Source organism: Myotis daubentonii, chromosome 5, assembly GCF_963259705.1.
Source record: "Myotis daubentonii chromosome 5, mMyoDau2.1, whole genome shotgun sequence".
Classification (NCBI taxonomy): Eukaryota; Metazoa; Chordata; class Mammalia; order Chiroptera; family Vespertilionidae; genus Myotis; species Myotis daubentonii.
The window spans coordinates 79,146,067-79,158,421 of NC_081844.1; the positions used below are offsets into that span (position 1 = coordinate 79,146,067).

General features: G+C 50.3%; 1 protein-coding gene across 1 annotated transcript in view; it reads left to right on the top strand.

Moving 5' to 3' along the window:
- Positions 1-322: 322 nt before the first annotated feature.
- TGFBI (transforming growth factor beta induced) overlaps positions 323-12,355 on the top strand; it is a 33,395-nt gene continuing 21,362 nt past the window's right edge. Inside the window, exons 1-2 of the mRNA XM_059698447.1 lie at positions 323-499; positions 6,613-6,711. Coding sequence (XP_059554430.1) covers positions 366-499; positions 6,613-6,711 — 233 coding nt within the window. The 5' untranslated portion in view covers positions 323-365. The remainder of the gene's footprint in view (positions 500-6,612; positions 6,712-12,355) is intronic.

The window sequence follows — 12,355 nt, forward strand, 5'->3', positions numbered from 1 at the left end:
TTTTGTAGCCTCAAGACCATGAAGGCCCTTTGAGGTCAGGTCCTGCGGGCTCCAAAAGGGAGGCGGGTGTGCGGAGAGCCTGGGGCACAGCTACCCCTCACTCCAGCCTCTCCCAAGACCTGTAGCTTGGGTGCCAGTTAGCAGGTTGGGGGGGTGGGGGTGGAGGGAGGGAGGGAGGGAGGGCTGGCCGGCCCAGAAAGTGAGCGGAGCCTCACAGCCCTGGCCCGCGGGCAGGGGGCGGGGCGGGGAGGCACCGGGGTTCCCGCCTCCACCCACCCGCCAGGCCTCCCGCCCCTCGCCGCCCGCTTATTAGCGGGACGGGGCGGAGGCGCTCTTACCACCCCGGCCAGCACTCCTCTAGCTCCATGGCGCTCCTCGTGTGTCTGCTGCCCCTCGCCCTGGCGCTGGCCCTGGGTCCCGCCGCCACGCAGGGAGGCCCCGCCAAGTCGCCCTACCAGCTGGTGCTGCAGCACAGCCGGCTCCGGGGCCGGCAGCACGGGTAAGCCGGCCGCCCGCTGGGGTGGCGGGACGGGCTGGGGACGCGGGGACAAAGCCATTCGCGTGGGGCGCTCCCTCTGAGGGACCAGCCCTGCGTGAAGTGGGGAGAGGAGGGGACCGTAGAGGGAAAGCCCAGCCGAGGAAGCGGGTGGAAGAGCTGACCAGCGACCCCAGACTCAGGCAAGAGCATGAGACGCCCAACCCGGCTTTTAGCTTCTGCTCCCAGCGAACAGGAGAAAAGCGGGGTTGGCAGCTGTGCCCAGAATCATCGTGGGAAGTTGGCCAGGGCATAGCGTGTACCCAACAGTACACTTATTCCCGTTCAGTCGGGACCTTGGCCAGCACCTCCACAGGTGACACTGGGGCCACACAGGCTGGTAGCATCCACGCCCCCCAGGTTCCTGCTCACCTGGCATCTGACAGCGCTCTCTGGGCACAGCCAGGGCAGTAGAGGCAGAGGCAGTGTGGCATCTCCTTGCCTGCGAGGTGAGCAGGAGAATTCCATGGCCTGACACACATTGTACAGATGGGGAAACTGAGTCCAGAGGGGGCCACCACTTCCCTGCAGTGTACACTAGAGCCAGGTTGGAATCTCTCTTTAAATAATAGCCAAGTTTGCAAATTTGGAACATTGTCATTGCACATGTTCCTTAGGGGCACAGCTAACATAAGAAGACATTGTTTTAAGAGGGTAGAGGGTCTGACCTGGTAAAGGCCTTGGCAAACCCAGGCAGAGGTGGGCAATATTCCCAAACGAGGCCATCCAGCTCACTCACTACGGGGCTTTGCCACACCTTCCAGCCTGCCTGGTGGCACCAACTCCTTTTTCACAGCTAGGCAAAACTATGTGTGGATAGAGTCATTGTGTAGTGGCCCAAATGGCTCTGGGTCCAGCCATCCGCACCCAGGTAGTGACCAGACCACCATGTGAAGTGCCGGGGGAATCTGTAGTCAGATCAAAACTCACTGCTGGGGGAGATTAGAGTTGACTTCATCGGACTTTGCAAAGCCTTGGCTCCCACCCAGGGCTGCTCTGGGCTGGGTGTCGCTTCCTGGTCACCTCTGCCTGTGGCCTTAGGCACTTACTTGGCCTTTCAGGCACCCGGGGCTGCAGGGAGGGAGGCTGCTGGGAGTGAGCCTGGCCACGCTGCTGAGTGAAATCAAGCCAGGCCAGGCCACAGACGCAATACCCTCGCAGAAAGAGGAGAGCACCAGGGTGGCCTGGGGTCTTTCTGGAAGAGGCAGAAGCACCTTTCACTTAGTCTGGTACAAAAGGATGAGGGGACAGGTCAGAAAGATGAGGGGGATGTAAGCCATAAAAGTCAAAATGTGAGCAACTGGCATTTTCATTGTCTCTGCCCAGCTCACCTTTGTCCCTCTGCCTTCCTTGCCAATGAAGGGTGCTATGGTATCTGCCTGGGAGGTTTGTGTTCCTCTGTGTCTTAGCCACTAAGGAGAAGACCCCTATATTAGACCCTGGGGCACTGTCACCTAGAATGGTGTCTGTGCACACCACAGCGAAACCTTCCCAAAGGTGCTGATAGAACTCCACCAAGAACCATCTGCATAGCAAACCTTCCCTTCAGAGTACAGAAGAGACACTAACCAGCCAGAAAACAGGGTATTTTTTAATGCAAATGCTCTTTATTATGAATTTCAGATATTAGAGGAACTTCCTCTTCACCTCCCCACCCCCAATACCCCTGCAGGCTGATTCTGGGGTTGTTTGTTTGTTTTGTTTTGTTTTGTTGTTGTTTTTGGTTAATTCTCATCCAGGATTTTTTTTTCCCCATTGATTTTTTAGAGAGAATGAAAGGGAGGGAAGAGGAGGGAGGGGGGGAGAGAGAGAGAGAGAGAAACATTGATTGATCAGGTTGCCTCCCACGTATGCTGTGATGGGGACTGAACCCACAACTTGGGTATGTGCCCTGACTGGGAATTGTACCCGCCACCTTTCAGTGTATGGGACAGTGCTCCAACTAACTAAGCCACCCAGCCAGGGCCAGGCTAATCCTCTTGATTAGCTTCTTGCCGTGCAGTTGGAAAGGCCTGTAGCGATCTGTGATGGGCAGAATGGTGTAAGAAGGCACATGAACACCCCCGCCCCCAGTAGAGTCTGGATGCACAGGCAGGTACTGTGACAAAATGCTTGCAGGCGCACTTGCCTTTACTCTAATCTAACTGTCCCTGGAAATACCACAGGGCTGTTTGCCTGTGTAAAATGGATAACCTTTATGCAAAGTGAACACTGGTGAAAAGGGAAGAAAAATCTCTTTGCTGCCTTAAGGAACTACAGTGTGCTCCAAGATGTGAAAGAAAAAAATAACGAGGGTGCCTTGCTGGTGTACTGCCCTGCGTTACCCATCACCAAAACTACACCTGCTGTTCGTGTGCCCATTTTACAGATGGAGAAACTGCAGCTTAGGGAGGTGGAATGACTTAGTCCTGTTAACGTAAAAAAACCATTGAAACCTGTAAAGAATTTTTGTGAGTTTATTTGAGCCAAACTGTCGACATATGCCGGGAAGCAGAACCTCAACGAATTGAGATAGTGCTCCGGAGAATGGCGGGGTTACATTCGTATTTATACATGAAATTCATTGGTGACAGATTTAAGGAGGTGGGATTAAGCGAAGCAGGGAAACCTCTGTGATAGGATAAAAAGTAAAATGATGGACACATACTTAGGTGGGTGCAGGATCAATCAACATGATAATGAAGGAATTTGTAGTATCTGCCCTGGCGCCCAGAACATTTGGTTATGCCCCAGGGGTTCCAGAAAAAGGGAAGTTACAAGTTACCCAGACACTTCAAAGGAATGTTATCTTAGAGGCAAAAAGGCAAATGGGCTCAGTAAAGATCAAAGTTGATCTTGTCAGTGAAGACACTGGTCTAGGACATAACTGCCCACCATAACTGCTTTTAGTCAAAGTTTAATTTCAGACCATCCTTTGTGGTTATTTTAGGTCTCTGAGTCTGCTAGGCTGCCACGCAGGCCTTCCCTGAGCTTGTCAGGTCAGCGTGTGGCCCCTTTCGTCCACAGTCCAAACACAGAAAGCTGTTGGGAGAGCAGTGACTATGACATGGTCTCTTTACCCCCAGCTGTGTCTGTGTTGCTATAGGGGAGGAAAAATTACTGAAAGAGAAGTAAAAAATGCAATCATACTTCCAAATATCACCAACCAAAACTGGACTGAATTTCCTGAAGCACTGGATCTTCAAGTCCAAGTTGAACACAGCAGAGCTGCTGTACTTGAGGCTGAAGGTCCAGAAATGGCTTGCCCATTTTGGGTAAACTTCAGCATCAATTTCCTATGTGCACAGCCCACCCCTCTCACCCTGATGTGCAGGGAGGATGGTGTCACAGCAACCCCCAGCCTCTGCTCCTGTCTCAGAAGGCAGCAGCGGTGGAAACTCACTCAGAGGAATGTTAGAGCCACATCCACAGGAGACTCAATGAAGATTTGCCAAACGCCTACGGAAAGTTGCAGGGAATTCGGCAGTAATTGTTTCCTGCTTGGTCAGATAGAAGAACTTCTGAGTTGGTACACCTAGCGCTGGAGTGTGGCCAGCAGGAACTCTCTAGGGCTTATTTGGGGAATGCTGTAACCTGTGAGTCCTAGACAGCAAGCAGAAGCAAGGTGGCTCCTTGTTAGAATCCTCTGGGAGCTGCGGGCATTTGGCCAAAGAACTAGGCCTAAGGGGACATGGGCTCTCCTCCCTGCTAGCCGGTGGTTTCCTCTCCAGCCTTACCTTCTCTGGCCCTCAGGTTCTTACAGCGACGCAGTAATATTCACTGTGCCTCCTTGGCGTACTCACCTTTGCGTCCTGAACCACAGCCTAAACACGAGGTGACAGCCACCTGGGTGGAGAAATAAAGGGCCAGCCTGCTCTGTGGCCCAAGAACCGGCAGTGGGTATCTGAGAACTGACCATGTTCTCAGCAATGCCTTCCTGAAAAATACCATGCACGTCCAATGATGCCTATCGATTGCATTTTAAAGTAACAGGGGAATTGGTATGAAAGAATGATACCCGACCTTCTGTGCGCACAGAGGTTATGGGAAGGCCCGCAGCCTCTTTGCTTGGCTTTCCTCTGACTTGTGATTCAGCCAGATGAACTGCCTGCCTCCAGCGCAGGAACACCCACCTCCCAGTGGTCACCACATCCGCCTCTTTGCCCAGGAGCTGCATGAAGGCCCTGCTACCACACGGCCTGAGCATGGTTTGGGTCAGGACTTGAGATGCTAGAATAAAATACACAAAACCAGAACCCCATTGCTCTGGGAAAGAAGGCTTCTCAGCAGAACCCCATTTGCTCATGACTTTTTCTCAGTTTCCGGGGATCCTTCTGAACTGGATGGCCCTAGGAGCAGTACAGTCAAACCTAGTTCTTGGGTGTTTCCCATCTCGAACAATTCTGTTCTCCACCAAGTTGTTCACAGACAAAAAATGCCTCTGTTGTCCACCAAAACTTCAGTTTTCCACCTGACAGCCCTTTCATTGCTGATACATCAGCATGACAAAAAGTGTCTCTCAGGCACAAACAAAGGAGAGAATGCTTTTGTTGCTGGTGAAATGGATGGTTAGCACAATTTTAAAACATAAAGAGGCCATCAGGAGTGCTAATGTTGCTAAGGGTGTGAAAGTGCTCACAAAAAAACAATCACAGGCAATGGAATAGGTAGAAAAACCTGTTGCTTGGATAAATGAAAATCAGTTATAGCATTTCTGAGGCAGAAAAATTTCTTTACGGCTAGTAGGGAGTGGTTCAATAAATGAAACAGTACATTCGACATGTCTATAAGAAAGGTTAAAACGGAATCATTTGAAGGTCTGGAACAGATTAATTCCATTTACATTATTTCTGATGGGAAAAAATAATTCTGTTTTGAACAAATCACTTCACAAACAACCTTCCGGAACAAATTAAGTTCAAGAAACAAGGTTCCACTGTATTTTCATTCTGTTTATTCAAGTTCATTCCAAACTGCTCTTTCTCCCTGGCCTGGCCCTAGGCTCCATCTAGACCAGCGGTTCTCAACCTGTGGGTCACGACCCCTTTGGTGGTCGAACGACCCTTTCACAGGGGTTGCCTAAGACCATCCTGCATATCAGATACTTACATTACGATTCATAACAGTAGCAACATTACAGTTATGAAGTAGCAACGAAAATAATTTCATGGTTGGGTCACAACATGAGGAACTGTATTTAAAGGGCTAGAAGGTTGAGACCCACTGATCTAGATCATAAAAGAAAGAATGAGGCCGAGCTCCTGCCCTTAAGGTTGTTTGGAAGGTAGTTGAAGAGAGGAGACATACACATGCTGCTCAGTTATAGGGTTCTGCTTGGTGCCCAGCGTCAAACAAGGGCTGTGTCCCAGGTCAGCGGTAGAAGAGTGTCACCTGGGACGCCGGCAGCAGGCTTTCTGGGGGAAGTGCGACTGGAGCTGGGGCCCAAGTATGAATGACAGAGTTCAGTGGGGGAGCGTCTCTTGCCAAGGCCCTGACAGCAGCCAGCTGTGCCCTCTCGTTTCCAGGGTGGCACTTGGCTAGGTTGTGTTTGGGAACCAGGCAGCTGGCCTGGGGACGCAGAGCATGTGTGTGGAGCTGCCCGGGAGGCACAGGGACCCGGACCAGGGCGCCCGGTGCACTGGGATGCCAGGTGAGAGCACAGGTCAGTGTGGGTGGAGATGCAGAGAAAGGCTGGGGGCCTCTCAGGAAGTTGCTTTATTTACTTAGCAAACACACAGCTTTTACTTAGCTACTTATCTCAATTGGTAACATGCCATCTGAAAACATGTAAGATGCTTTTACTTCCATTTGCCAAATGTCCGTGTCAAAGAAAGATACTTCCACAAGGAAGTTATGTCCATGCATGATACACTATGGCAATTTTTAATTTGGAGGGAAACTTCTAGGAAGCTGACGGAAATCCAGGTCAGGAGGATCAACGTCTGCCCCAAGCCACCGTCCGGTACCAAGACTGAAATGACTGCATCTGCTCCACATCTGGGATGTTCACATGAGCCAGGAGGGCCCACGGGTGGGAAGGACATGGAGGCGGGGTGGACACGCTGACCGTCTTGCTAACGCTGCTGCTTTCTTCGCAGCCCCAACGTGTGTGCTGTGCAGAAGCTCATCGGCACCAACAAAAAGTACTTCACCAACTGCAAGCAGTGGTACCAGAGGAAAATCTGTGGCAAATCAACGTGAGTATCTGTAACCTCCCAAGACCACCAGCCACCAAGGAGGCTGGGCTTTTTGTCCGCCAGCTGCAGGTCCCCTCAGACCTGGGCCAGCCTTCTGAAAGGGCAGGCTGCCGAGGGAGCCTGGAAGATGCGTGTGCAAACGTGTCAGGGAGCCGTGTGCTTGGGAGTGGCCCTTTTAGTAAGCTGGCCAGTTTTGTTTTGCATTTTTAAGGCTCCTGACAAGACTTGGATACATTTTTCAGGGCTGATCTGAGATTACAAGAAGCATGTATGTGTGTGCGTGTGAGTTTTTTAATCCTCACTCGATGATACAAATATTATCGTTATGGAGAAGCCACCAGCCTGTGGTGGATGTATGTACCACTCCTGCTCTGAGGTAAGCACCCCAGAAAGACTTAAAGAGCCTAGAAATGTGCAATTATGAGTCAGCATAGCATTTTAAGAATATAGGCTCAGATTCCCTAATTCAAACCCTGGCTTTGCCGCTTCCCTGGGCAAGTTGCTTTAACTTGGAGCCCTCAGTTACCTCATCTGTGAAATGGAAATAACAATAGGAAGACCTTATGGGATTACAGGAGGATTGAATGGGATAGTGCATGTGAGAGGCTCCCTGCTATTCTTATTACCCTTAGAACTTGCAAATCTAGGCCACACAAACAGAAGCGAGAGTGCCAGTGGGGTGTGGACCCATGTGGTTACAGCGGGGCTTGTTGGTGCCTCTGTCAGCATGCAGGGAGGCGCATGCACCCAGCCACCTGCTGCCTGGTGGGAACGGGGCGGCGTGCATGTTCTAACAGAATTTCGTGGAAACCTAATCTGTGTTGGCGCCAACTGTCAACAGATCTCAAAGCTGGCTCTCTCCTGCAGACAGGAAGATGTGCTGTGTGAAATCTCCTGAGCCACTTGGGAGGGCCTGACCCTCCTCTTGTCTGCATAAGAGAAGGACTGTGAGACTCTAAGCTGCTCTCTTGAGCACCTTCCCATGGTGGGTTTTTTTTTTAAGTATTGTTTATGACATTGCTTTGAGCAGATATCTCCTTCAGTTTCATGACCAACTGAAGGAAGGGAAAATGCTCTTCCTTTAAAATGGAAATGAATATCTCAACTGTGATCCTTATTATGTTAGTCCATCCTAGTATGAATCAAGGGTGTTAGGGACCACGGCAGAGCTGGGGAGAAGCCATCGGCCCCCTGGCAGCCTGTCAAGGGCAGGTCCGGGACAGCGGGCTCCCACCTGACCAAGCCCAGCTTCAAAGCTGAGGGTTGAGTGAGCTACGAGAACACACCTTTGGGGTTCAGTGAGCAAACACCCAGGGATAATTCTTCAGCTATGGACAAAAGAGATTATGCAAATTATGGACCACACATCCTTTCATGGTGCTCAAGTTAAAAAAAAAAGAAAACCTTTAGTACTCTGATTTTTCCCATGTGCGTACTTATCTGCTTAAATAAACAGTTAATTACTCAACTCCAAGCCAAGCCCCATGTAATTGCTTCTTGGAAGGTGGCCAGAGCATCTGTACCAAGCAAACGGCTCTTCTGCGTGTCAGAGTCCGGGTTTCAAAGAGCTCTACCTTTGTGTCAGTACCAGTTTCCCTAAAAATGGGAATATGATGTCAAGCTGGCAGCAGGGCGGCACCGGCCCTGGTATTTCAGGGGGCCCTGTGCTGAGGCATTTGCCTGAACAGTTAAGAGCAGACTGAAAATGTTCCCCAGCAGTTCCCAGGCTGACACTGCTGTTGATGGTGAGTTGCCTTGGCTTCCTGGCCCTGTACCTGCGTCCTTCTCCATCTGTGTGCCAGGACAGGCACAGGTGGCACAGTGGTGTGCTGGCTAGTGTCCTGGTGACCCAATCTCCCCCTCTGGGCAGGTTAGGCTTTGAGTGTGGCCATGTGATGGTGCAGTTACCTCACAGCAGTGAGGGCAGGGCATCCCAGGCGCTGGGAGAGGGAATAGGTGGGTAGGGTGTGGGTGCAGAAAACAAGGTATACAGTGGAGTCAAGCAGAGCCCAGTGCCAGGCCCAGCCATCAGCCTGGCCCTACAAAACCAGACGGGACAATATGCACTTTTGACTTTTCAGTGTGGCCATTGCTCCAGGCAGCTTCAAAAGAGGGAATGGGGATAGAACAACATGAGTTGATATAAAACTTGATGATCTGGGGCAAGAGGGTCCCTTCCTGGAACACTGTGTGCTCGTCAGGAAGGTGGAGCTGAGTTGGGAGAGGTCCAGAGAACCCAGGGAGGGACAGGGGAAGCAGTTGAAATATCTCCGTTGTTCCCAAGAGAGCTGAGAAAGATCAGCCTCGCCGTTCGTTGGTGTGCCCAGGACCGAGGCCCAGGCCAGAGCTGCCATGTGATCCCCAGGAATTTAGTGCCAGGGGTGGTCAGGAAGGGAAGGGGAGAGAGCTGTGCTGGCTGGAGTTGATGTCATCCTGGTGAAATGGGTCCCTAAGCACATTGATGTGGGTGAGGACTGGTAAATGGGGAGTATGAGGGTGGTTGGACAGAGGCCTGTCTCAGTGGGGGGGGGGGGGGGGCGAATTTGGGCAGTGGGAACTTTCTCAGCAGGACCCCAGGGAGGAGGCTGAAGCCAGAAGTGTATACTGGGGTGAAAGGGTGTAAAGTTGTTATAGGGAAGGAGACAGCCCAGGTCACCCAGAGGCCCAAGACCAAGGAGAACTTGAACTTGAAAGCAGACAAGCGACACCAAGCACAGGGGTGGGAGGGGAGGGTAAGGGGAGTTTGTGAAGACTTGGCAGTGTCACACAGAGACCCAGGGAACCTGGAGCCACCTCCATGGCGGGAGGGAGGGCACTGGCCACACTTAGCACGCCTCTCAGGGGACATGACATCGTTCCCAGACAATACCTTTTCTGCATTTCCTAAAAGAGAAGAACCAGAGTCTTCGGTGCTATTTGTCAAGCCAGCATATGGATTTTATTACAGGAAGCAGTTACTAGTGGGCCTCTATTTAGTAACTTGAGTGAATTTTATTACTTGGAAATTTAAGTTAGCTTTTATTTCAGACTCTAAAGAGCACCAGAGTAATACAATAACTAACCAGACAAAGAGAGTTATGAGGGAGACGGCATCCCACTCTGATTTTAGGCTCCAGTCTGATCGGCAACCATAAAATTTTTACATGCAGCAGCTTGAGCGGTGGTGCAGGAAATTGTGGTCAGGAAGCCTCCCTGTCTCTCGACAGGACTCCTTTGTGCAAACCCCGGCGAGAGGGAGGCCTAGTTAGCAGCCAAGTCAGAGCTGACATCATGAGACTGTACTAGTCATTGCAGGAGCTCAGACATCATAACCGTGACACCGGGAGGCCAGCGGGAGCTGGCAGGTTGGAGCGGCAGCTGTCCGTTCCAAAAGTCTTGAAGTTGTTTCACAAGCAACACATCTCACGAGCACAAAAGCCCTCCTCCAGAGCCAAGATGAGCTGGCAGGACACTTCCCTTTCTCTAGTAGCAAGCAGTGCTTTGCCCAGGGGCTGAAATATTAATGCTTCTTCAGCGCTGCATTAAAGCTTGGAAATGTGTCTCTTACAAAGCCAGCCAGTGTGTGGTTGCGCTTTCATCAGCCAGCAGGGCTGTTTCCAGTAGCTCTCATTCTGATGGGGCAGACAGAGACGTTACAGTGAAGTTGAAGAAGAGCCCTCCTTGGTCTCCCTTTCCTGTATCCCACAACCTTGGTCACAGGATGAAAAAGAAAAAGATGGTGATAAGCTATCTAGGGAAGCCAGGCTATCCCCAGACACACACCAGCACCTCCTTCCCCAATTCATATTCCCTGTCCAGCCAGCTGAGACCCATGGGAAATCTGCTCCAAAATAGCTGAGATTTGTTGTACACCCAACACCAGGGGTTGTCGTACACCAGACACCTCTGTTTGGCAGGGCTTCCTGGAGGTCCTATACCATTCTGCAAACTCCTAGGAGGCAGCTTAGCTGACATGGAATTTTGTTCTGTTGAGAATTCTTGTGAATCCATGTACCATCTGGGGAATGGCCCTGTGGTGGGCAGAATAATGACCCCCTACAGATGTCCTAATCTCTGAACCTGTGGACATGTTCCCTTACAAGGAAAAAGAAACTTTGCAGATATGATTAAGTTAAGGGTCTTGAGATGGGGAGATTATCCAGGATTTTCAGATGAGTCCAATGTAAGGGTCCTTACAAGAGGGAGGCAGGAGGGTCAGAGTCAGAGAAGGACATGTGACAATGCAAACTGAAGTTGGAGTGATGTGGCCACAAGCCAAGAAATGCACGTAGCCTCCAGAAGCTGGAAAAGATAAGGAGTGGATTCTTCCCTAGAGCCTCTAGAACAGCGGTTCTCAACCTCTGGGTCACGACCCCTTTGGGAGTCAAACGATCCTTTCACAGGGGTTGCCTAAGACCATCGGAAAACACATATGTAATTACATATTGTTTTTGTGATTAATCACTATGCTTTAATTATGTTCATTTTGTAACAATGAAAATATATCCTGTATATCAGATATTTACATGACGATTCATAACGGTAGCAAAATTACAGTTATGAAGTAGCAACGAAAATAATTTTATGGTTGGGGGTCACCACAACATGAGGAACTGTATTAAAGGGTCGCGGCATTAGGAAGGTTGAGAACCACTGCTCTAGAAGGAATACAGCCTTTGATTTTAGCCTCATAAGGCCAATTTCTGACTTTAACATCCAGAGCTGTAAGATAATAAATTTGTGTTTTTATAAGCTACTAAAATTGTGATGATTTGTTACAGCAACAATGAGAAACTAATTCAGGCCCTATCTATTGAGCCACATAGATGTGTTATGAGAGATTTATTACAATGTGATTTCATCAGTGGTCTCATATAGGACATTAGTTTCAATGACGTTATTAATCTAACTTCAGTTTTAAGGTGTATACCTGGAGTTTTTTAGAAGAAGCTCAACAACTGAGCACTTAGTAAATATCGAGCCTCTGTTAGGAGACTTTCCTAGGTAAGCTCATTCAGTTCCCACAATTGCCCGATCAGATCAGTATAGGGAGATTGAGGCTCAGAAAGCCTAAGGGGCCTGCTCAAAGTCACCTGCCAGTAAGTAGGGAGGTCTGCTACTCTACTTTCCTGCCCCAGGGAGAATGAAGGCTAGTGGTGAATGTCAGTGACCCACCAGTGAGCAGCCCTAAAGGGCCTGGGTGAATTGCCCCAGATTTTTCTCTATAGCCCCAAAACTTGTGACTTTGGGCCCCAGGGAGAAGGCCTTCTCAGGGTCAGCAGAGGCCATTTGGCCCAGAGTCACCAACCTTCTCCTAGTTGCTCACCCCGAGTCTGGTATCATTCTGATCCCCTGCTACAAGGGACCTCCCCAATATCCCTGGTGAGATGATGAAGGGCATGGGAACTGAGGAGACACGCTCAGCATCCAGGAGCCCCCAAAATGGCCTCACAAAATACACAAGAAAACAGCTACATTTTCTGAAGTCTCGTCACTAACCAAGCTACACCCTGGTGAATGGAGTAGTGGTGAGAGGTCTTTGGGGATGGACCGTAGGTTAAAACAAACCCTTTTTCACCAGCGGATTCAACATTTTTTTTTTCTTCTGGGAGGCTCAAGAAAGCTCAGCTGAGTTTCCCAGGCCAGCAGTGCCGAAGTGCACCAC